A 27,111-nucleotide genomic window follows, 5' to 3' on the forward strand; every position below is an offset into this window, starting at 1 on the left:
CCTCACTACCCCGGTAATACCCTCACTACCCCTGCAGTACCCTCACTACCCCTGCAATACCCTCACTACTCCGGTAATACCCTCACTACCCCTGCAATACCCTCACTACCCCTGCAATACCCTCACTACCCCGGTAATACCCTCACTACCCCTGCAATACCCTCACTACCCCTGCAATACCATCACTATACCTGCGATACCCTCACTACCCCTGCAATACCCTCACTAACCCTGCAATACCCTCACTACCCTGGTAATACCCTCACTACCCCTGCAATACCCTCACTACCCCTGCAATACCCTCACTACCCCTGCAATACCCTCACTATACCTGCGATACCCTCACTACTACGGTAATACCCTCACTACCCCGGTAATACCCTCACTACCCCGATAATACCCTCACTAACCCTGCAATACCCTCACTACCCTGGTAATACCCTCCCTATACCTGCAATACCCTCACTACCCCGGTAATACCCTCACTACCCCTGCAATATCCTTACTAACTCAGCAATACCCTCACTACCCCAGTAATACCCTCACTACCCCAGTAATACCCTCACTACCCCAGTAATACCCTCACTAACCCTGCAATACCCTCACTAACCCTGCAATACCCTCCCTATACCTGCGATACCCTCACTACCCCGGTAATACCCTCCCTAATCCCGCAATACCCTCCCTATACCTGCAATACCCTCACTACCCCTGCAATACCCTCCCTATACCTGTTAAATGTGTACAGATATATCACGAAGAAATATAAAGCTCAGAAAGAAGTAGCAGAGATGGTTGGTGCCTCTGGTGAGTGTACATCGCTAGTACAGTTTGCTTTGAGAATCTGTCAGTGAAGCTAGCATGGAGTCTAGCGTTGGGGGCACGGTGGCGTAGTGGTGAGCAGGTCTGCCTTGCACCTCCACGGCTGAATACCGCCTCCGCCCTGTGTGCCTGCAGAGTTGGGGGGGGTTCCTCTGGTTTCCTCCTAGAGTCCAAAGACATGCGTTGTACACTGATTAGCATTTACAAAACTGTCCATATAGTGTGCGATTGTGTCCTGCAATGGGTTGGCAGCCCGTCCAGGGTGTCCCACAACTTGTGCCCCTCTGAGTCCCCAGGGACAGGCTCCAGGCTCCCTGTGTAGGATAAGCGGTATAAGCTAGTTTCTACCTGAAACTATAACAACAGTAGTGGTCATCGCTACATGCCCACAAGAGACTAACTACATTAGGGATTTGTCGCTTGCTCGTGTGAACCTCGTGTGATTCTACGTTTTGTAATATTATATTACAATACCTAATTCCTGTTCACGCACAAAGCTGGTACTGTGGATGGATGCTTCATTATAGAAAATAAACATCTAGCACTGGTTGAAAAGAGCAGTATCGATTTAAATATCGGTCCAAGAGACATGCTGATTTAAAAAGATTGAGACGTTAGCTACAGTACGCGCATCGTATGAACAGAGCATTACGAAGAATAATGTACCACGAAGCCAATCCAAAACGGAACCACTGCACTAACAGGTACAAGCAAAAGTGACACTCCGTGACCAAAAAAAAAAAAAAAGGTTAGAGGTATTTATTGCAAATATGCCGACATGCCCAATTAAAGCTTGTTAATACCACGTTCTGTTACTGCAGCTTGCCATCCTTGGTTTCTTTTTACAGGCAACTCTTCTGTACAGGGCGAGCATTCTGAACGCCCAGTGGACAGCTGTCCAAACAACAGGAGGTCACGCTGGTTGACCTTTTAGGAGCCATGCCGTGACCTCCTATCAGAAATACTGCCAATCCAGCAGTGCCACTCGTAAACTCTTATTAGTATGGTATATATATACACACACAGTGTAAATACATATTTACGGTATACTTTTCTGTCTCGGCTTTTCATTTTAAAAGCAGATGCTTCGCTACTGACGTGCCGCCATCTTGGATTTCTGCCATATTGGAACTTTGCGACACGGACAAGCCGTTTCATTTCTCTCAAGTCGGAAGTTAAACGGATCTCGAATCCGTATTACATTACGTCAGCTGCACTCACAAACTCGGTCTTTAATTAAAAGACCGACGGCGAACTTTCCGCCGATTTCAAGTCCGTTCGCGCTGAAGAACTGGATGGCGTCATGCTTTAAAAAGGGAAACGTGCCGGTCCTGAGCCGGAGTCCTACCGCGTTTAATAAACAACATGATGTAAACAGTCGCACGGCAACAATAACTGACGATCGTTTTAATCTGTCCTAATACGACCCTGTGGGTCTAATGCTAATTTGCGACAGGTAGTAATCACGCCACTGTTAGATTATAATCTTACTGTGTGTGTGTGTGTGAGTGTGAGAGAGAGAGAGAGAGAGAGAGAGAGAGAGAGAGAGAGAGAGAGAGAGAGAGAGAGATCCCCCAGTTGCCATAAGAAGCCACACACAGATCTTGCATTCCTCAGGGACCCAGGATGGGTCCACACTCCAAATGACTGTACTGTACCAAGTGTCCTCAAACCCCCCCGTTATTCCCTTTACTAGTCTTTCTCTGAATGAAACGGAGAAAGGGCACACCCAATATATTATATATATTTATATATATATATATATATATATATATATATATATATATATATATATATATATATATATATATATAAAGAACACAGATATTAGGATGGACAAACTCATTCCATCTGGACCGTTTGTATCATTGTGTAAAGTATTCTTTTATACACAATCTATCAGAGTGGATGTTCCATCAAAGAAGGTCTCTGTGCGCACACACACACACACACACACACCTAACAATAGGTATCTCACAGCAACATTGGTTACTTCCTGCCCACCCTACATCAACGGAGGGCCGAGAACAGCAACAATCTCTCCTGAACCCTCCGTTTTCCTCAAATGCAGGCAAATGCGTGAATATATTTACACCTCCGCTTTGGACTCGAGTCTTCCCAAATGATGAGATGAACAGGGCAGGTGCTGCATTAGAGTGCGCACCTAGACCGAGGAGCCCAGCGAGGTGATGTCATCCGTTCAGCTGAAAGAGGCGTGCATGTCCAAGAATCCAGTGCTGTAAATAAGAACACCTACAGTGTTCATACAAGTCCAACTGGACAACTATTAACTCTGGACGCAATCCATTAAAGCCAGATGAGGATCTCTCCACCTTGGGAAGATTTTTACATATGTGGTGTTGTATGTGTTGGCATGCAAGATGGGCACAGCATTACATAATGGACAGACTGGGTAAATATGCTGTTGGCCAGGAACAGAGGACTGTGTGGTGGGAAGAATCATTTCTAGATGATGTAATGTGGCATACGTGCATGCATGCAGAAAGACGAGAAAGCAGGCTGAGAGAGAGAGAGAGAGAGAGAGAGAGAGAGAGAGAGAGAGAGACTGCAGGTGCACCTTGCAACCGAGCAATTTTGGAAAAAATGAAGCTGCACTATGCAGTCATGCAACGTGATTGAAAAGGCGTTCAGAAATCCTGATTCATTCAAAAGCATCAGAGAACCTTCAGAGATTCTTGCAAAAAAAAAAAAAAACCAACAACAATCAGAGAACCTGATTCATGCAGAACAGTGAAAGCAGTCCTCACCGTCATATACAGGTCCGAGAGAGTCCAGATGATGAAAAATGGTGATGGGGATGCAGCTGTGATGAGAGGAATAAGGAAAGCCGGAGGCAGAGTGAAGGACGACGCGCTGATCATCCGCTGCAAAACCGAAAAAGCCCCATTTGCTCTCCTAAAACAGGGCCAGCAGCATTCACACACGCGTGCACGCGCGCACGCACGCGCGCACAGCGCAAGACAGAAATAATCCCTCGTGCGTCTAGTCTCTCCTTTACAGAAATTCACGCCGTCACTCCTTGCCACATTATGCTAATTGATTTGTTGTTTTGTTTGTTTGTTTTTTGTTGTTTTTTTGTACCCTCTGACCAGTGGTATGTACACATTGCTGTATTAGCAGCTGAATTGCAGCGGCGCTAACATGGCGCAAACGCCCCGCGCACCCACACGTTGACAGCGGAGCAGGCGGGGCTTGAAGCGGGGGGCGGGGCTTGAAGCGCGATGGAGGGCGGGGCTTCCATGCCTTGAACAGCTAAACGTAAATAGTAATAATAATTAAACAAATGACATATAAAATCCTGTATTAAATATGTTTTAAAAAACCCGTTTATTATTATTATTATTATTAAAAAATATTATTATTATTATTAAAACCGACACTTAAGAGATTGTTGTATCCGTGCATAGAAGTTCTGTTTCTTAGCAACCAAAGCTTCCTGTTAACGGACTACATTGTGTATTGTAAATATTATTCATAATAAATGAATTCACGTGTTTATTGAACACGGAATTTGAGTATATTGTTGCTGTCTTGATGAAATCAACTGTAACGCATACCCTCGAGTGGCCTATTGCCTTAAGGTGGACCACAAGTTTTCCTAATTACCATGTTGAAATACTGTTTATTAAGGTCGTATCAGATTAGGCCTTGTACCTAGTTTCTCTCTTCTGCCTGTCTTTGCATGAATATATATATATATATTTAAAAGTACACATCAGGAAAACTTGTCTTTTTATGGTTGTACATACTTAATCAAAATATTCGGAGGTGTTTTTTGTTTTTTTGCAGGCCTACTCGCCGTTCCACCTTAAATGATTGCACATATGACATTCCGCCTATAGAGGGCAGTCATGAGTGTTTTAATTAATTAATTTGATAATATGTATGTATTTATTTATTTTATCCATGTATACAGTATTGCAAAAACGACCTTCAATTGGATAATTATACCACTTGGACAAATGAATTGTTAGTGGAAAACATTTCCTGTCTGAACAATTTTCACTTTTCAAAGAATGATATGCTGAATAAACTGCCTTTATTTTCTTATAGCATCAGTGTTCTGATCACAGTTTAAAGGGTTAAAACATCCTGGCCCACCAAATTCCCACTACAGTCTAAAAGAAAATAATTTCCTAAATTGGGTATTTGTGTCTGGTCTGGACCAAACATAATAAAATGTTAAATAAAATGCCTGATTTTGCAATATATTAATATATCCAATGCCAGCATAAACTCACCACAGTGTCAAAAATAAATAAATAAACAAATAAATAAATAAATGTTCAGACCACTGTGTGAAAGGTTAATCATTTTGGGCCACTAACATTTCAGTACAGTCTATCATAACATTACCTGTCCTCATCCTGCCCCATAGTTTTACTTTACTCTAGAAAGTGTCATAATGTGTTGTTATACAAATAGCTATACACAATTTCCATCTTGGGCCCAAAAAAACAAATTTGTCGTCTTCATCTTTAAAATTACTTCCTATGCCTTTGATATGATGACCATACATTCTTAGTGTTTTGTTTACACGTGATCTGGCTCTAAATTTACAATTAGTTAAAAATGGAGTAGTCAGATACTAATACTTTAGAGTAATTAACGTATTGTTATAGCCGCACGTGTTGTTGTGTTTGCTGAATGCTTTTTGTGGCCTTCACTCCTGTATCCACACCTCCCAGATTTCCATATGTCTTGGTTAATCTGGCCCGTTAACATAATGTTTATTACGTTTTTAACTCGTTCCTGCTTGTTAAAACTATTGATGGTTAGACAAAAATTCTTGTAGCTTTGAAACGTATTAGAAAATGGTGCAGTGTCCACTAGTCGCCTCTAGTGGTAAAATACTATTACTACAACCTACTATTACGACAGTACAATAATAATAATAATAATAATAATAATAATAATAATAATAATAATAATAATAATAATAATAATAAATAAAAGCTGCAAGTAGCATTTACAGGGGCCAAGCACCCAGACTCTGTGAGCCGCACATTCACAGACACGCTACAATTGTTGTCTAAGCAATCACAGGAGAGCAGAGCCATTTTAGGTATAAATTTAGACAAAGGGATTCAAGAGTGATTTGTAGTTTCAATCATGATGTATGTATGTTTTGACCACAAACACTGGTGGCAGCAGGGTAGCATTGCTGCTGCAGCTGCCATTACTGCTGTGACCTGCGCTGTTGTCTGTTGCTACTTTGACCGGTGGTCATGAATGCTACTGCTCTGACCTGATTTTTTTTCTTCTTGCAATTTAAAAACATCCAAGGTATTTGTGTTTTTTCTCATCAGTCTGGGACTTTTTTCCCCACTTTGTGCAAATATCTGCACTAAAATTCCTTTGATAACTTTTGTGTAGACAGGTCTCAAGATGATGTGAGCCAAATTTGGTGAAGATTGGATAAAATTTGGAGAAGGAGTAGAATGGTTCTGAGGATGCCTACCAAGTTTTGTCAGTGCGCAAAGTCACTGCTGAGATACAGCCTCACTTCCTAATTGGCACTTTGCTAACAGATTCGTTTGGAGCATTCAGAATTCTTTTGATAAAGTTTGTGAGGCTTACGCTGAAGATGACGTGTGCCAAATTTGGTGATGATTGGACAAATTTTGTATGACAAATAGCAAAAAAACTGTTTTTGACAAAATACAAAATGGCAGAAGATTTAATTAGGCAGAAATTGACATCATATGCTGCACTGAACTCATCTCAACACATGAAATCCAGGGATCCCTGGCTTTCGGACACATGGTTCAAAAGTTATGACCATAAAAATACTTCCATACTAGGCCCAAATTTGACCCAATGGTGGTGCTATAGCATTGGCAGCACTTGGCCCAAATTTGGTCAGAATATACCTTAGACCCTCCCCAATCAGTGTACCAAATTTCACAATTTTTTAAACGGTTCTATGGGCTGCCATAGACACACTAGCCAGAAGAATACTCACACAATGCGATACTACAAGAAAACAACACATTAAACACACCATTTCAGCCTGAAACACACTCCACTCCCTGGACTTTTGGCTCGACTCTGCCCAGGTACAAGATGCTGGATCAGGTTCGACTCTACTCTGTGGACTCTACCCCAAAATATGACCATTTCACAGCTTAAAATCCAATCGACTGAAACATACAGAGGTAGACTGGCAAGCCAGATCTTTTCATATTTTACAGTATTAGAGTGTTTACAGCCACATACCCCTACCAAGACGGCAGGGCTATGTGGCAGCAGGGGTGTGGTTGAATGCAGGCTGTGAATGAGAGGAAGAGTCATGGAGAATTAGCTGGTAATGAATAATGGTCTACGTTTGTACAGTATGTGGTTGATTGCAATCTATTTATGTGCTTCGTTATCTTTTCAGTGGTTGCCAGAGCCTTGCCTTCAGCTGGAAAGTGGGACACTCATTTCATTTTTCATTTGTGACTTTGTTTGTGTCTGTGCTTAAGAGTGCTAAAATGCATCTACTGAACAGCATCATTCATGAAAAGAACAGTTCCGCTCTCTCCATTTCCTGCCTTCTGGATTCCCATTCTCCACCCCATTGACCAGGGTTATCACACTCATTCGTTACAGACTGTATCAGTGTATAGGGAGCTATTTCTTCCATTTCGTTTTATTACTGTAATCAGGCATGTTTGTTTTCCTTTTATTTGGCACTTTTATCTTCTCTATATTGTGCGAGACATATTTTTGTTTCTGTCTGTCCAGTTTTGCTAGAACTACTTGATCGAGTAATGAATGAATGGTACCATTCATTTGATGAGTCATCTACTGTAGTGATTGATTGACTTTGTATGTGTTGACTAATCTCGACAGTTTTAAGCATTTTAAGTTCTAGTGTTGTGCTTTCAGAGTTTTGAGAATAGGAGTCCCCTCAACGGGACTCCATGCCATTGCATGGCACCATGCACAGAAACACGTACAAACTCACACCTAGCACACACATTAGCATGATTTTTTTGGCGATAGAAGGAAACCAGTGAACCCGGAGGGAACCCTTGCAGACATGGGGAGAACATGCAACATTGTAACTATTAAATACCACTGGGTTATTAATTTATTTATGTTTTTATTTATTTCTTTGTTTGTTTTGGGAGCACTTGCACAAAAACAAATCATGATAGTCAAATATAACAAAGTATAAATTAAACATAACAGCCCCTGCAATTCATTTTCGCAGTAACAGCACCATCTGCTGGCTGAAGTGTTTACTAAGTCACTTGAGACCACATATTTTAATTTGCTGATTTTATTTTAAACTGATTACTTTAATCTGCCCCAGTTGAGAGGTTGTATGTCCATTTTAACCAAAAGCAGAGCACAACAGGCTTCCATGATGATGTCAGTTTACATTTCTGTGGCTGTATCCCAAATAGACCCCGACTGGACACTCAGTGCACTACATATTGGATGAAGCTGCCTCTATTGCGTATGCTGCCATGCAGTGCACTTATACAAAGAGAGAAAGGGGCTGTTTAGGATACGGCCCATGCGGGGCTGTAAGAGGATTCTGGGAGCAGTCTGCTTGTTACTAGGCAACCTAAGAAGGAGGCATGTTCTGTAGAGGTTCAGTGATATTTCAAAGCAGGTCATTAAAACAGATGGTGTTTCTAGTGAAATTACATTTGCCAAAATAATAATAATAATAAAAAAGTTTATAAGACATCAGGTTTAAAGCTGGAATAACAGTGGTGCAGAAATCATTTGGAAATTATATTTCCGGTGAAAATATTGACAAAACATAAATATTTAAATGCCATTTTACATGATATATATACATTCTCAGAAATAAAGGTACCATACTGTACTTTTTCTTGTTGCTGCCATGTGTCTTAAGTATCTTTCACCTGGAAACATGAATATAATATTCCTTTAAAAGTCATTTTTGGACTTTAAGGACCAGTGATGGACCTTTAGTCTAAACTCTAATTAACAGTACACCACATGCATCATACCAAGTAAAAAGTACATGCTAAAGGTACAGAAGATGTGCTCTTGATGGTACCACCCCCAGCAACAGGGAAAAGTACAGTTTGGAATGTTTATTTCTAAGAGTTAAGTGTATGTTCAGTACTTCTTGGGTTTAGTCATGTGCCTTTATTGAAAGCAGTGCTCCCCAACCCTGTTCCTGGAGATCTACATTCCTGAAGACTTTAGTTCCAACCATAATCGTGCCCACCTGACAATCTAATCATTGCATTAAGAAGCTCAACCAAAACAGGTGTGTTAGATTTTGGCTGGAGGCAAAACCTGCTGGAAGGTAGATCTCCAGGAACAGGGTTGGTGATCAGTGATTTGAAGCAACCTAGAAATGAGACAGAATCCAATCTAATCCAAACCCCAGTCAAGCAATTGAGGGCTAAGGACCTCACTCAAAAATCCATCAGTGGTTCAGTTCTGGGATTGGGACAATATTTCAGCCTCTAATGCAGAACTTTAACCATTGAACTTGGGTGTTCTAGGAACACAAATGAAATCTTCTCAAGTCAAATGTATACTTTCTGCAGCCTGTATTTACAGTATAAGCACTGTGACTCACTCTCTTCTGCTGTGGATGTTAAAGATTTGCACTTCCTGATAAACCATTTATGCCCAAGTCTCACCTTTGGTTAATGGTTAATCTCACCTGGATACTGAGGATTTGTACCTAAGGACTGCTGCTATAACCATAAAGGATGGGGTGGCTGTGGCTCAGGTGGTAGAGTGGGTTGTCCACTTATCATAGGGTTGGCGGTTCGATTTCCAGCCCACATGCTGAAGTGTCCTGGGGTAAGACACTACCCCAAGTTGCTCCCAGTGGCAGGCTGGCACCTTGCATGGTGTGTGTGTGAATGGGTGAATGAGAAACAGTGTAAAGTGCTTTTGTAGAACCACTAAGATTAAAAAGTGCAGACCATTTACCATTTGTGTTCATCCCAGGACTTTTATTCACAATACACTCATACAGAACATCCTTCAAACACACTTAATACTCTATGGAACCTGTACATTGTAATGATTTATATAATATCTGGTTTCACCAAGGAAAGGTTGGGTTTGTTTTCGAGTCTGGTTCCTCTCAAGGTTTCTTTGTTCCTCATACCAGTTTTTTTTTTTCTCCCCCCTTGCCACTTTCATCTTGTCATTAGGGATCTACATATAAATATACACCTGGATTTCTGTAAAGCTGCTTCGTGACAATGTCTAATGTTAAAAGCGTTATATAAATCAGAATAATATGCTATATATATATATATATATATATATATATATATATATATATATATAAACATTTGCACTCGAGACATTAAACTAGAATTAGCTTAGCTTCTTCCTGCTTCAAATCACTTCACTCTGAGGTAAAGTCGGCGCGTGCGTTTCTCCTTTTAAACCTCCAGTCCTGACAGTGGACCGATCCATTCGTACTGTATAAGAGGGGGGTCCTGAGGTTCACCATTTGCGCATTTGTTTATGGTTACAGGCAAGACTATTAGCAGGTGTTTTTTCCTTTTGAACGACATCCATCGTTTAGTCCATAACAGACAAAACAACAGTTTAAGAGCGTTCCGTGAAGGATTATATTTGTCGGTGAAGTTATGAATACCCCTTCCCTTCCTCCTAAAATGTACGTGTGTTTTAATTGTAACGGCTGTTGCGGTGTGAGGAACTGAAACACTTGAAGCGGATGGATGAAGAGCTCTCTGTTCTGGGAGAGATAACACTCTACAAACTAAGGTGAAAAAACAAACAAACAAACAAACAATAAAACAACGCAACGACACCGCCTGGGTTTCAACTGGAATGTTTACTTCAGCGTCTCCTCAAAAGGACTTTGTCATCCGCATATGGTGTCTTCTCTTTAAACGGTAACAGTTTGAATGTTTTTATCAGCGTTGCTTGTTTTGACAGTTATTTCACCAAAACATCATCATCGAGCTGCAGGAAGCACCAGGCCTTCGCGTCCGTGCTAGTAATAATTCACTAATGACAAGGGCTTACAGCTGATCTGAGAAAAAAATAAAATAAAAAATCATTTCACACTGCAAATCTTTATGCAAATTTAAAAAAATAATAATAATAAATAAAAAAAGAGGATCATATCAGAAGTAAATGGAGCTTCTATGGAAGGAGACGCTGTTGCTGTCTTAAAGGGAATATAGTGTTCAAGATTGAAAATATCTGATTGCAACAGTGATCTTTAATAAATATAGATGTGTGGTTTTATTTTTAAAAATGCTAATGGGAAGGAAATAAGCACGACTTAACCGCCTACACAGCTGGTTGCAATAATAAACACCTGCAATATGGTGCACGCGAGTGTAATGCATGAGATTAAATATGCCCAGATAAATGGTTGTGAGAGATTTGTAGTGCATGGAGGGTTACATCTGAGGAAGAAATGCACGAACATGTAGGGTTAAATGTGAGAAATGTGCATGTATGTATGCTGTGTTGCACCTTTGCACAAAATGGCAGTGTCAGATTCAGCCTGAGAAATGGGAGTGTAGTGTTCAGTATGAGAAATAATCTTCTGTCCAGTGTGTGAAATGAGCACACAGTGATGTCATGTTTGACTACAGGTGAGGTCACTGTGCTTTCCAAAGGAACCGGCGCACGCATAGATCAACGTAAATGATATCTGATACGTTCGTGCATTGTGTGAGCTCATTGGTTAGAGGTTTGCCTCGGACCTCCGGGGTTGGGGGTTCGAATCCTGTTCTCTCCATGCTTCAGGGATTTTCCTGCGGGTACTCTGGTTTAATCCCCTAATCCAAAGACGTGAGTTGTAGACATACGTTGCTGATTGGACCTGCGATGGGTTGGCACCTTGTCCCACAGCTTTTGCCGTGAGTTCCCTGGGACAGGCTCCTGTGTAGGATAAGCGGGACGGAAAATGGATGGATGTGTGGACTCGAGGCACATGACTTGGACTCGAGTTACAAAGTTGCCGACTTCTGTCTCGGCATAATTAACCGAGACTCTTGCGACTGACTCTGACTTCGGCTTCAGTCGGACTCGAGCCCTTCACTTTGGAAAGACTTTTCAAACCCGAACAAACAAACAAACATGGATTTTCAGCAAATCAGCATCAATCTTTATTTCCAAGGTCAACATTGAACCAGGCAGACAGCCAACGAACTTGAACTAGACAATGACAAAACACGAAAGAGCACTCGTTCCCTGACGACAGAGGCACTTTGTGGTAGCCATGCTCCCAAACAATAGATTATGTTGTTTGCAACAATAAAAAGGGCTGCAAAGCAAATCCAAGGCAAGGCCGTTCTGAACTGAAATATTCAACGACCCTTAGTGAAATTATTCTGCAACTGATCTCATGTGAAACTGAACTGAAATACAGTGGTGCTTGAAAGTTTGTAGAATTTTCTCTATATCTGCATAAATATGACCTAAAAACATCATCAGATTTCACAAGTCCTAAAGGTAGATAAAGAGAACACAACTAAATAAAATGAGACAAAAATATTATACTCGGTCATTTACTTATTGAGGAAAATGATCCAGTATTAGATATCTGTGAGGGGTAAAAGTATGTGCACCTCTAGGATTAGCAGTTAATCTGAAGGTGAAATTAGAGACAGGGGTTTTCAATTGATGGGATGATGATCAGGTGTGAGTGAGTGAGTGAGCGTCCTGTTTTATTTAAAGAACAGGGATCTATGAGAGTCTGATCTTCACAACACGTGTTTGTGGAAGTGTATCACGACACGAACAAAGGAGACTTCTGAGAACCTCAGAAAAAGAGTTGTTGATGCTCATCTGGGTGGAAAAGATCACAGAACCATCTCTAAAGAGTTTGGACTCCACCCATCCACCGTCAGACAGATTGTGTAGAAATGGAGGAAATTCAAGACCAGTGTTCCCCTCCTCAGGAGCGGAGACCAACAAAGATCTCTCCAAGAGAAACTGGGTCATGTAGCAAGACAACAACCCTAAGAACACGAGTCGTTCTACCAAAGAAGGGTTAAAGAAGAATAAAGGTAATGTTTTGGAAGGGCCGAGTCAAAGTCCTGACCTTAATCCAGTAGAAATGTTGTGGAAGAACCTGAAGCGAGCAGTTCATGTGAGGAAACACACCAACACCCCAGAGTTGAAGCCACTGTTTAGTCATAGTTATGCGTCTCTCGAATACATATATTTATTTCCATTACGTTAGACAGTTTGTCTAGATTTAGGCTTTGCAACTTAAGGACTTGTACATTTACTTGGACTTATCAGTCTTGACTTGGGACTGTTATAGGAATAATGTATTATAACTAGAAAAATCCTTTGTCACAGTCGTAACTATTGTCAGAGCCATGATGTTCTAGAAAATGACTCAACAGCTTCAGAGATGCAACTTCAACGGCACTGTAATTCTGAAGAAGAAGCCAGGAAGTAACAGCAGTGCACTTCATTAATAATGTTAGTCCTAGTAAAAGTTCAATATAAGTTCATCATTCTAATCAACAAACACACAGAGCTGCAACAAATAATCGATACATTCGATAATAATCGGTTATGAAAATCGTTGTCAACAAATGTCTGTTATAATCTATTAGCTGGTTTGCATGCAGCATTGGGTACGTTTACTTATCGCATATTGGACAGTACAGACCAGTTTATATATATTAGTTTATATTATATAATAGTATTTATTCATTGTTTTTCGTGGATGCACAAAAAAGCAACCGATAATTAAACTACAATCCTAAATGAATAATAATAAAATCTGCAATGTGGAGTTTGCAAATTCTCCAGCTCTGTCTCGGTTAATCCGTGTGCCGTGTGAACAAGTGAAGTTGGATAGTAGAACGGTGTAATTGTTGATGCTTTAAGGAAGGGATCATCAGCATTTCGAAACGTGAGCAACGCACTCAGCTACGCGCACGGATGATTTCTCAATATTTACTTCCACTCTTTCGACATGGTGAATTACTTGAATCTCATGAAAGACACCTGTGGATCGACTCGTTCGAAATGCTCTTGCTGTTGTGCTTCCTGGTAAGACTTGGTTAAGTTTGGACTGGTTGAGTGGTGTATCCATGAGTTGATCCTGCTGTAGTTACAGGACTTGAGATGGATACGATTCAAGCCCTGCGCCTGTACCTGGATCTGTAAGAAATGATTTGTAAAACATTCACAGAACCATTTACACTAGAAATGCAGTATTCATCAAAATCCAATTAGTAGGTATGAGACATTACACTATATGAGACATTATATGAGGACATATCCCGATACAGGCTTCACAAGTGGGTGTTGACACAAATATTAATATTACGTTTGAATACGTTCATTTTGTAATGACGACAAATCAGACCACCGCAGCAACACACAGGCGTTGAGTACAACCTGCATCTCCAACCCCAGACAAGCCAGCCGAGGTAGAAACCAGAGTGCGCATACTTCCACCACTAGCATACACATAGTGCACGTGCGGACGTGTGCTAACACAGGACAGTTTATTGTCTGTGAGATACTCACGTCACGTCTGAGTGGGCGTTTGGGAAGACTGCACTCATGCGCTATGTGGTGTTAGAAGTCTGGCTGATCACATACGGGTCGAACGGGAAGATTTAACGGCCTACGTTGAGGAATAAAATAAAAAAGGCAAATATCGATCAGACACTGAAGCTACATTCACACATACAGCGACTCGTAGCGACAAAATGGCCAGAGACCGTTTATTTTCAATGAGATCTGGCGACGTCCGGCGACACGAGTGACAGCGACCACTGGCGACTACATGTGGGCGTGTCCAGCGATGCAACAAAGTTGAGAAAAGTTTAACTTTAGGCAAATTTGGAGCAGCTTAGTGCAGCGAGTGGAGTGGGACTCGGAGTGAAGCCAGTAGGGCGCACATGATCCGTAGCCTCTCGTGCTCGCTAGCAGAAGGCGCAAGGATCTAGCGCCAAGCTGGACACTTCACCGAAGAAAGATGTAGGCCGCGGTCCAGGATGCTGTAAGCTAATTGGCACTTGCGCTTTTGTGGCACATAGATGGACGCAATGGCAACGCGCACTCTGCTTCTCCTTCATCTCGTAGGATATGATGCATGTATACACTGGTGAATTTTCTATACAAACACTCCCTCTCCAGAATGTTTCATTTTAGTGGCAAGAAAACTGGTTTGTTGTTAAAAGTAGAATGCTACTTGTGCCACCCACTGATAAATGTTACTACGGCAACCAGTAGAAGGAACGCCTGCTGGCGACTTCATACTAAAAATGTGTGCATGTTGATAAACGGCAATCATTCGTACATTACCGAGCACATGCACAGCACAACTGATTTGCCGTTGGTGACGCCCACAAAACTCCATCAAAGGCCAAGTTCACTGAGCCGAAAGTGCAAAATGGCCAAAATAACGAATTTTCTGAGGCAGAAGTTGAAGTACTTTTGACTCACGTCTACAGCATACAACATATTATTTAGCATATAATGTATGGAGAGAACTAATGGAGGTGAATTCTGAAAATGGTTTTGACAGATAAACTGAGTCAGAGTTTCTCTGCTACCAGGGGAGGCCACACCATGACAAAGCTTTAAAATCAACCAGAGACCTGATGCTGTGCCAAATGGATCTAATTTATAAGCCAGCTTTCACTTTCGCTCTCTGGGGGGGAAAAACATCTTACTGGTCTCAATATCCGTTGCCTTCTAAGGGAATCGTGCTAACACTTCCAGTAATATCAACTTAGCCATTTGCACTCCCTCAGTTTACGGCTGCCGTCTGCACCGGCTGGCCCATAATCCTTTTGTATGGCAGCATCAAGTTGCTTTATTGTCATTTCAACCATATAACAGTACAGCTGATACACAGTGAAACAAAACAAGTTCCTCCACGACCATGGTGCTACATAAAACGACACGGAGCTACAGGAGACTTCACAGAACTAAATAAAACTACAAAGAAGAGTGAGGGGTGTGTGTGAAGGGTGTGTGGGGTCGTCCACAATGCTGGTGGCTCTGCGGATGCAGCGTATGGTATAAATATCTGGGATGGAGGGAAGAGAGCTTTTCTCACTGTACTCTGCAGGGTCTTGTGATCTGAAAAGGTGCAATTTCCAAACCAGGCAGCGATGCAGCTGCTCAGGATGCTCTCAATGATTCATCTGTGAGGATGGGGGTGGGAGATGGGCTTTTCTCAGCCTTTGCAGAATGTAGAGATTCTGCTGGGCTTTCTTGGATGTGGAGCTGGTGTTGAGGGACCAGGGGGGACCCTGGGGGGCCCCAGTGCCCAGTGTGGTGGTGCTGGAGATGCTGTTCTCGATCTGCACTGACTGAGGTCTACCAGTCAGGAAGTCTAGGATCCAGTTGCAGAGGGAGATGTTCAGTCCCAGCAGGATTAGCTTTCCAATTAGGTGCTGAGAAATGATTGTGTTGAATGCTGATCTGAAGTCTACGAACAGCATTCGAGCAGAAGTGTCCTTTATGTCCAAGTGGGTGAGGGCCAGACGGAGGGGAGTGGTGATGGCGTCATCTGTTGTTTGGACAGTACACGAACTGCAGGGAGTGGGGTAGTAGGGTCTTGATCATGACAAGCCTCTTGAAGTACTTCTTGACACCGGGTGCGAGTGTGACAGGACATTAGTGGTTGAGGCAGGACACTGAAGACTTCTTGGGCACGGGGACGATGGTGGTGGCCTTGAAGCACGTTGGAACGACTGCGCTGCTCAGGAAAATATTGAAGATGTCGGTGAGAACACCCGCTAGCTGGTCTGCACATCCTCTGAGCACTCTGCCAGGACTTTTGTCTGGTCCAGCAGCCTTGCGTGGGTTGAGTCTGCGTAGAGTATTCCTCACATCAGCCGTGGTAAGTCACCGCACCTGGTCGTTGGGAGGAGGAGTGGTCTTCCTCGCTGCCACGACATTCTGTGCCTCAAACCGAGCGTAGAAGTTGTTCATCTTAACATGTGAGGAAACCCACCAACATCCCAGAGCTGAAGCTGTTCTGTACTGAGGAACGGGAAAGAACTCCTCCGAGCCGATGTGCAGATGATCAACACTTACCCCAAACGCTTATCTGCAGTGATTACTGCACAAGCGGCTCACACCACATACTGAAAGCAAAGGTGCACATACTTTTACCCCTCACAGATATGCAATATTGGATCCTCAATAAATCAATGACCATGTATAATAATTTTGCCTTTTTTTTTATAATAAATTTGTGTTCTTTTTGTCTACATTGAGGACTTGTGTGAAAATCTGATGATATTTTCGGTCATATTTATGCAGAAATATAGAAAATTCACAAACTGTCAAGCACCACTGTAGATATAGTTTTCTTAACTGGATTTGGATGTGGAATGTTCTGCAGCTTTAACCTCCAAACTTTAACCTATCCTACAAGAAGGTATGGAAAAATCTGTGCCGAGGCTGTTTTACGGTCCGTGTACATGATCTAGTCGATATTTCATATACGTGAATGCACGACGCTTTAATTCGGATACATGCAGAAAGCCCTGATCAGCAGATAATCCCGAGTGCTTGCTTATTCTCTGACGCTGCAGCGTTACAGTGCCTGCGTATCACTTTACAGCCTTTTTAGAGTGTTAGGGTTCATCGCGTCTCCTCTCATTCTCATCCAGTGTGTGTGTGTGTGTGTGTGTGTGTGTGACCAGGTGTAGCAGTCTCCATGGCGACGAGCACTGTGCCCGGGGACAACCTGCCCACTTATAAGCTGGTGGTGGTGGGTGACGGCGGCGTGGGCAAGAGCGCCCTCACCATCCAGTTCTTTCAGAAAATCTTTGTGCCTGATTACGACCCGACCATCGAGGACTCCTACCTCAAACACACAGAGATCGATGGACAGTGGGCCATACTGGATGGTAGACCTCCTTTTCATGTCCTTTTTCAGTTTGTGTTTGCACGTGTGTTTGTGTGGATTTACAGTATCGTTTTATTTGAGCAAGGGTGTGACTGTGCGTACTCTTGTTAATCTGTGTGCGTGCATTACCTTTTGTTGGAGGGTGTGCCTGTGTACACTCTAAGAGTCTCTGTGTAAGTATAGTGTGTGTGTGTGTGTGTGTGTGTGTGTGTGCTTTCTATATTTATAGGCCTCATTAATGAATCTTAGCAAACTGGTGTGTAAATGGTTACGTAATCCAAAATGAACGAAAAAGTTCCACCAGTTAAACAAAGGTTTTTGGAAACTTTTCCGAAACTTTTGGAAACCAATCACCTGTAAAATGCAAAGCACGTCCCCGACACAGCTCGGTTGCATTTAGAGCATTTGGTTCATTCATTTTCTTTGTTGTACCGTATCTCGATGGTATTCTTATTCCCTGACCTAGCGAACTAGCATGAAGCGACGTTTTTGACAGAGACTACAAAGCACTTCTGGGTCAGGGCGTGCGCCTGATCTGTCATAGTAACGTATGTAATCAGTTTCCTATGTAAATTCTCCTACGAATATTTGAATTTGTATCCAGCTTGATAAAGGAGGCTTTATTTAGTTTGCGCATGGGTGTGTCTGTGCTTCCTCTGAAGATAATCAGTGTTTTTTTTTTGTTGTTTTTTTTGTGTGTGTATGTTGCTATGCCCCTACTTACACAACAGTTAGTCTGTGTGTGTGTGTGTGTGTGTGTGTGTGTGTGTATACAGTGGGGGAAATAAGTATTTGATGCGTGAACATCAGTAAGTATGCTTCCAATGAGGTTATTCACGTGAAATTTTCACCAGACATCAGTATTAACTCCAGAAATCTGGAAATATAAAGAATTCACAACATTAAAGTCCAGAAATAAAGTCATGTGTTTTTTCCCATCATGAGATGTTTCTTGTGTGACACCTTGGGAACGAAAAGCCTTTTAATAGACCATCAATGTACTAACCCAGCTGATATTCATTTACACAGATAGGGGGTGTAATTACTTACGGATTTCAGCTGGTTCCTTGCTTTACCTTGCCTTAGAGAACTGTTTTTTCTTAACGTGTTCAATACTTTTTTCCCCGTGTCGTTCCACTTTATTACACATAACTTTATTTATGGACTTTAATGTTGTGAATTCTTTATATTTGTGGATTTCTTGAGTGAATGCTGATGTCTGGTGAAAATTTCACGTGAATAACCTCACTGGAAATATATTTACTGTAAAAACTGTTGACGCGTCCAGTACTTATTTTCCCCCGCTGTACGTGCATATTGACTTATTTTGAGTGCCGCGTTATGTGTCCCCACATCTTTGGTGTGTATTCTGTGTACATGCTTCAGCTTTGATCTACTGCTGTTTGGTCTCCCAATTATCTGGATTCCTGCTACAGTGCCCTTGGATTTCAATACCCATGTTCCACTATGCAGTCAGTGAATTTGGCATAACCGACACTATCTGTACAGTTCTAGATTGCACTCGCACAAGAACGATTTACAGACTGAACTACCTGTAGGTGGTGTTCGTGTACCAGCATTAAGTGCAACCATTATGCTCCATTGGGGGGGGTAAAAGGCCTTGAAACGCCTCAAGGAGAAGATCCGGGGTTGTTGTTATTGTTGTTGTTGTTGTTATTATTATTATTATTATTATTATTATTATTATTATTATTATTAGGGGACCAAGCACCGAAGGTGTGTAGGCATCTTGTTGTTGTTGTTGTTGTTGTTGTTGTTGTTGTTGTTATTATTATTATTATTATTATTATTATTATTATTATTATTATTACTATTATTATTATGTCACCCTTAAAATGAGAGAGAAAGTTATGCTTTTGAGAAGTTCTCAATAGATACAGTATTATGGACTGAATTAGGTCTTGATACCATGCTTGTGTTTGTGTGTATACTTCTGAGGATTATCTCTCTCTCTCTCTCTCTCTCTCTCTCTCTCTCTCGCTTTCTTTTTTGTGTGTTTTTTTTTTTTAATGAGTGAGATGGGTTCTGTGTGTTCGGCCCCATTCCGACCTGGTATTAACATCGGATCACAAGTGTACAGCACTAATACAGACTCAAATGGGTCTTGTGATTCGATCACTCAGGCCACATTGTGTCTGGGTGCTCGAGCTACTCAGGATAATCTCTCTCTCTCTCTCTCTCTCTCTCTCTCTCTCTCTCTCTCTCTCTCTTGTTCCTGTGTGTGTGTGTGTGTGTGTGTGTGTGTGTGTGTGTGTGTGTGTGTGTAGTACTGGACACAGCAGGCCAGGAGGAGTTCAGTGCTATGAGAGAGCAGTACATGAGGACTGGAGATGGTTTCCTCATAGTGTTTTCAGTGACCGACAAGGCCAGCTTTGAGCACGTGGACCGTTTCCATCAGCTCATCCTGAGAGTGAAAGACAGGTATAAAAGGAGGAGTGGTTTATTCCTTTATAGGGCAGAACACTAGCAGGCGTAGGCCTGGGCGCATTCTTGGGGAATAACAGTGTGTTATGATTCGGAAATGTTCTATTATTTTTCTGTGTCGGAGTCAAAAATACACTGCAGAATTTAAAGTTAAATTGGATACCCTCTCAGTCCAGCTGACTTTCTACAAATTTCACAATAAATGCGAAATATTTACACAACTTTACAAAAATAAATAAATAAATAAGGGTGAGAGCAAACAGAAGTATGTGTGTGTGTGTGTGTATGTGTGTATATATATATATATATATATATATATATATATATATATATATATATATATATATATATATATATATATATATATATATATAATATACATATATGCATATGTATAAATGTGCATATATGTATAATGGGAAAAAAATTAGTGTTTCATTTACAAGCTTTTTTTAATTTGAATGAAAAGGTAAGGATTTTATATATTTCAATCACAATTGCTTTCCAGTCTCCTGTAGTGGGTGCTGTAGGTTGAAGCCATTGAGTAAGACCGTTTTTATCCACAACAAGAAATATCCTCCATAGGTATGTTTAATTGGCTTCATGCAAATCCAGATTTATCAAAATATATAAGACGTAAAATTGGAATGGACTTTTGATCTTTAATATAGCCTCTAATGTCCTGTGTACATCTTTCCAAAATACACGAATGACTGGACACGCCCGGAATGTACAGTATGGTGATGATTTGCTACTTCTGATTTAGAGCGTCTCCAACACCCTGATCCGGTTTCACGATGGCACGCTTGAGCCGGTGAAATGAAAAAACAATCGGACGACATTTTTCCAGGAGGATAACCTCCATTGGTGGGCACCTGTGGTTTTCCATTGGGCTCTGTAGAATAGAGGATAATACGTTGTAACGCGTTTCTTGATCCATTTCTTAAAAACTTCGTCTAAAGTATTAGGGTAACCTCTGTATCATAGGCACACCACATCGAGTGTCTTTCAATTCACATTTTTTAATTACTGTGGCCCATATTTCTAGTGTAGTAGTAATCTATGGATATTCTTTAGTTATATGGGTTCTTAATGGGTTATCATCTGCATCTACTGCTTGAATCGGTACTACAGACAAAAGAGAACGTTCAATTTGTTTCCATCTAGCTTTGTAGCTTAATAGGGTCTTAATTGGGCAGCTATATAATAGTCTTTTAGAGAGTGGAGGGCCAAGCCATCACTTTCCTTAGGTATATGGAGTGTTTTATATCGAATTCTGTTTTTTTTATTTTATTTTTTTAAACCTTCCCAAATAAACCCTCATAATCCTTTTGTCCTAATCTTTAAATTGTTCTTCTGAGCTCTTTACTGGGAGTCTCTGAAAAAGATATAAAAGCCTCGGGAGCATATTTATTTTTAATGATATCCACTCTCTCCCCTAAATAAAAAATTTAAAAAACAGGATAACACTCCACCTCTGGAAATCTGCTCGAAGCTTATAACAAGGTGCTAGCATGCCCAAGGTGCTCGTATGTTTTGGTCGAGTATATTCCCAAATATTTTATTACATCTACATTATAATTGATCCTATATTTTGCCCTTATTTCTTCTGATGGAATGAAATGGTAGCGAATGCCTGTGGTTTTTTGCACATTTAGTCTGTATGCTGATAAAGTACCAAACATATGTAGTGTTGATATAAGATTCGTAAATGATATTGCCAGGTCGCTCATGTATATCGTAACATCGTCCGCGAATAACGCTGTTTTCTTGTTCATCTTCCCCCATCTTTATCCCGCTAATATAATGACTTTGACGTATCCATTGACTGAGGGGTTTAATATAGAGCGCAAAAAGAACGGGGGAGAGACGGCACCCCTGTCTGTCTCGTGCCTCTTTCCCGATTGCAGAAATTAGAGAGACGCCCGTTTACTTTATTTCTTGCTCGCGGTCTCGAATATTTTAGCCGTATGGCTTTAATAAGGTTTTCTTGAAAACAGAATTTTTCTAACTCTGTATATGACCATCTGACCAAATCGAAGGCCTTTTCAGCGTCTAGACGCTCTATCATTCTCTCTGGCATGTTCCTTTCTTGATTACGCGTAGCGCGTCTAACGTTGTCTTGTGTTTGTAAATCAGGACCCGCTTATTACGACTTATTACAATAGGATATCGAATATGAGTATGGGTATTGGTATGTGCTGTGACTTAAAGATGACAGAGTTTACGCTGATGGTTGGATAACACATCACTATTGGTAAAAAAAAAAAACCAACAACTTAAAAACACACCAGAAACCTTCTAGATTTTGATAAAAAAAATTAAGACATCGCTTATGAAAGTCTGTCTGTGGTCGAAAACTGATTTATTTATTTTTTAATAGCTAATACGATGCTTGAAGAAGCCTACGCTTGCTAGTATTTGCCACTTGCCCTAAAGAAGAAAAAGTGTGTTGTTAAGTCGAGAAGAATTTCCTGCACCCATCAGACTGTGTTGAGTAAATGCTTACTCTTGTGTTTATTATTCTTTAATGTGTTTGCTTGTTTTCATATCAAGGCGGTGTTCAGTGATCCAACTAAACGGCTCCGGGCTAGGAGTCTTGACATCCCTGTATTAGGACATGACACTTCTTCACTTTTTCATTGTGTGTGTGTGTGTGTGTGTGTGTGTGTGTGCGTGTGTGTGTGTGTGTGTGTGTTTGCATGCAGGGACTCCTTCCCGATGGTCCTCGTTGCTAATAAAGTCGACTTGGTGCATTTGCGCAAAATCACAAGCGAACAGGGGAAGGAGATGGCGATGAAACACAGCGTAGGTGCTTCCTCACTGTTCACAAAGCAGCTTTCGGTGTTGTGTATTTAATGAAATGATTAAATACACATGCGTGCGTTCACACGAATATCCTGAGCGATGCCTCATCTCAGGAGTCAACAGGTCGCTTAAGTGAATCTTTTATCGGATCAAAGCTATTACGGAATTTCAGATTTTTTAAATGCTTCGATGGTAGTCGAATAATCAGGCCAAAACGTCACAGCACGAGCAGAATTGTTAACTAGTAGAGCAAGCATCACATTTAAACCCTTTCTCTACCAGCTAACACGAAGAAAGTAAAACTATAGCTCGAATTTCAATGCGATTTTCCATCTCCGTGGATTTCTCGGTGTGTCGGAACGTGACTGCAGAGGTACGTACCATGTGTTTAGAAAGAACCCCAGAGTCAAATGATTCGAGTGCGCTGTGTGAATTATTTGCGACGTTCTGATATTTACCGTTAATTCGGGTTTTAAACGTACTGCTTCTGAACGCACGTTTGCCTTCTCTTGATAGATCGCATATATCGAGACGAGCGCAAAGGACCCGCCCATGAACGTGGATAAAGCCTTCCATGAGCTCGTGAGAGTGATTCGGTGAGTGAAGTGTGGATAAAGTCACGCGAGTGCGCCTCTGACATTCCCATCTAATGTTTTCATCGTGTTCATTTCCTCAGCGCTAGCAAGGGCTGTGAATTTAACAAGAGGAGCAACGTACGGTGTGAGCGCTGTACGGAAGCTCGGTTCCATCACGAGAGAGAGCTCTATTTCACAACCGTGATTTTATTTATTTATTTATTTATTTTAAATCTCATAATTGCGAGTTTGTCACTCAATAGCAACTTTTTTTTTTTTTTAAATCCTGTAATTGCGAGTTATTTTTGTGGGGGTTTGAGGGTTAGAATGATTGGGTGGGTAAGAATCAATAAAAATCATGTGGAGAAAATCCCGGCAGCCCTTCAGCAGTTCAGAATCAGAGCCGTGTCAGATCTCAGGATTCCACCGTGTTGGAGAGTATTTTGCTCACATTTGCAGGTTTTTTTGTTTTAATTTGAGGATAATCTGGGTTCAGTAGGGTTTAGTAGTTTTCAATTTTGCGCTCGTTCTGGTGTTTAACGCTGATCGTCGGGATTATTAAAACACGAAGAGCGTGGTACATATAAGGTCAAAGATGTGTGTGTGTGTGTGTGGGGGGGGGGGTTCTCCCAGGATAAACCGTGAAGTAATGTAGATACAGGATAGATTAAAAACAGTATCGGAGCCTTCGTATATATATCTAAGTCTATGCGTTCTTGCCTTCTCTTTCAAAATGTACAGGCAGCAGGTTCCGGAGAGGGCCCAGAAGAAGAAAAAAACAAAATGGCGTGCTGACAGGCCGTCCGGATCAGCCAGGCTTCACTGTGTCCTACTATGACTGTTTGTTTCTCTCTGGGCACGTCAACCACGCGATGATGGCTTGGACTGTTAAAACACACACACACACACACACACACACACACCACAGAGCTCCTTAAATGTAATAATACTGCACACAGTGTTTTCACTTCTGTCCAGCCAATTCAGGAGACAAATCTTGCCATCCAGTGTTCTTAAGGTGTGTTATTAAAAAAATGGTTTAATAGAAAAATCCATTGCTCCGTTTTATGCCCAATCTCCTAAACCGGTCGTCGACTCATTTGGAAGACGGAACGAGTCCAGGAATCGAGCGCCGTTTCACTCGGAGAACGATTCAGAGACGCCCCCGACGAGGCCTTGTTTTTGTACACGTTTGTACCTTTTTTTTTGTGTGTGTTTTGTCCCATTATTGTAAAACGATCCTTTAACAGCACAAGGATTTGTTAGCTCAGATTTTTACTGCGCCACGAGGAAACAAAGGCCTTCGAGTGAACGAGATGGTGGATGAACTTTTATAAATACCGAGACGGAATTAACCATCTATTCTGTAAGTGCCGCTAAACGCAGAAGCCATTGCTCAAAGCCATTTTGCTAATTTCACACCAAAACGCACGAATCACGTTGCTGGAGTTCGGAACTGCTAGTGTTTGTGTAAACGCACTTAAGGAGCATCAGGTAACTAGCAAATGTACTGGGTAATACATTGCAATTTTAGGTGGCGCATCGTTTATTGTAGGTGGCAGTCGGTAGCGTTGCTGCCTCACGGTTCCAGGGTCCTCCGGTTCGATCCTGAGCTCAGGTTACTGTTTGTCTGGAGTTTCACATGTTCTCCCAAAGTTCTCCGGGTCCTCCAGGTTTCTTCTCACTGTCCAGGTAGGCGGATTAGCTATGACAAACGGTGTCAGGATTTATTCCTGGGAAAGACTTCAGATCCGCCGCAACCCTGACCGAGACGAACGAACGCGTCGCGAATCGAGGTCGGCACGGAGATGGAGTTTGGACTGTACAAATCAACCGTATCGCATAAACCAAATCTTTTTAAGACATCAGTTTCGGTTTATCGGCTTCACAGCTAATCGAGCATGTTTAGTCATCCGGTAACGCAATAGTACACGTTTCCCGGAAGAAACCCAGAGGAATGTTTGCTAATCTCTTGAATGTCAGTGAAGAATCAGATCAGTGTACCACAAACGCTGTCATTGCACAAACTGTTCCACGTAACGGTGTAACGGTGTAACAGTACTGTTACAGTTTCCCGTTTTCTTTATTATTATTATTATTATTTTTTATCTTGTTTTTTAAGAACGATCCACTCACCTTGAACTTTGTACTTACAGTATGTTCATCTCAAACACACTGCTGCTTTATTTAAAGCTTTGCGCTTGCTTGTGAAGTTTTGTGAAAGAATTGTCTCTTGTATTGGCTTTTTTTTTTCTCGGGGGTGGGGGGGGGGGTTTCTTGTTATAGGGGCAGCTTTTTAAGGTGTTTGAATGTAAAGCTTATCAATTGTGCTGTTTTATGTTCAGCCAAATAAGCAGTGGCCATTTTCTTTGTGAGAGCTGTGTATTGTTTTAACGTCGTACGCAATGTTCGTGTGTACCGTTCGTCGTCAATTTTGCACCAAGGAGGTACTTTTATCTTATTGATTGTGATTTTGATTTGATTTTTTTTATTTTATTTTTTTTTTACCAATTTTGGAAGTCTGTGGACTGAATGTCGATACGCTGTATTTGCAATTTTAGTAGAAACCTAGAGCAAGAAATGTACTAGCAACAGTCATTTTGCTACTGTTTTTCTAATTATTATTATTATTATTATTATTATTATTATTATTATTCGTTATATTCAAGTATGTGTGTGATGAGCTATAAGTATAAAAGCTATACTATAAAAGAAGGGAATGTTTGCAAGAAGCATTGTGAGTATTTCTACTCTTAAGAATTAAAACAAGGCCTTGTGACGAGTCACAGCCTTTTATATCTGATTATTGTGTTTAGTTTTTTTTTTAAACGTCATGATTTCAGCGGCTTCTCTACACGTTACTGTTTGTAATATTGTTTGTTTTTCAATACAGCTGACAAACATTTTTATTAACGGTCAAAATGAAGCGTATTTCATTTCTTCGCATTTGTTTTTGCCTGGATATTTTAGGTTCGAGTCAAAGGCCTGAATTAATTAATGAACTCATTAATACAAATTTGTCAAGGCAATAACAGAATGGGACTGGGAAGTTCGAACTGGGAAGGCTGGGAAGTTCTACTGCTGTAAATGGAATATTGTTGATTTTTTTTTTTCTTCTCTTTTCCCCTTTGCTTGTAGATGCACGTGAACGTTGCTATCTTTGACGGGATCGGGAAATAAAGCAGCACTGGTACTTTGTATTTTAGTATCTACCTAATCATTTTGACTGTTACTCGCTGCATTGTAAAAGTAAAGTTCAAAACACTACATCTCTTTAAAATAATAAATATGTCTAAAGTCATAAGTCAAAGCTTTTTTTTTGTTTGTTTTTTAACATCAGATGGCTTTAAGAAGTTGATCTAAACACCGCATAAATCCGCGGCGTTGTATTGGGACAGATCGAGCCATTACGGTGAACATTTGAAACTTTAGGAATAAAACTGTTATCACTTAGCTTTTGATAAAGTTTTCTCTAGTTCTTGGTGAAAGAGGATACACGATCGAGTAGTTTTTGATCATTTAGTAGGTCATGTGACTGTAACATATGTATGCAGGCTGTAGTGACTGAGTTTAGACTTCAATCTTGAGTAAGCGCTTTATTCCGGT

General features: G+C 41.1%; 2 protein-coding genes across 5 annotated transcripts in view; one reads left to right on the forward strand and one right to left on the reverse strand.

Moving 5' to 3' along the window:
* Window positions 1–4,017, reverse strand: part of ptpn4b (protein tyrosine phosphatase non-receptor type 4b) — a 34,456-nt gene extending 30,439 nt beyond the window's left edge. The window contains exon 1 of the mRNA XM_017459166.3: window positions 3,591–4,017. The gene's annotated coding sequence lies outside the window, so the exon portion shown is untranslated. The remainder of the gene's footprint in view (window positions 1–3,590) is intronic.
* Window positions 4,018–10,289: 6,272 nt separating this feature from the next.
* On the forward strand, window positions 10,290–26,815 carry mrasb (muscle RAS oncogene homolog b). 4 transcript variants are annotated; one of them, XM_053676423.1, is made up of 6 exons: window positions 10,290–10,578; window positions 17,472–17,678; window positions 19,966–20,119; window positions 22,831–22,930; window positions 23,447–23,526; window positions 24,251–26,815. In XM_053676423.1, exons 2-6 carry the CDS (start codon window positions 17,486–17,488, stop codon window positions 24,441–24,443), a joined length of 720 nt encoding a protein of 239 aa, XP_053532398.1. In that variant the 5' UTR covers window positions 10,290–10,578; window positions 17,472–17,485; the 3' UTR covers window positions 24,444–26,815.
* The last annotated feature ends 296 nt before the right edge of the window (window positions 26,816–27,111 follow it).

This window comes from Ictalurus punctatus, chromosome 27 (genome assembly GCF_001660625.3).
Source record: "Ictalurus punctatus breed USDA103 chromosome 27, Coco_2.0, whole genome shotgun sequence".
Lineage (NCBI taxonomy): Eukaryota > Metazoa > Chordata > Actinopteri > Siluriformes > Ictaluridae > Ictalurus > Ictalurus punctatus.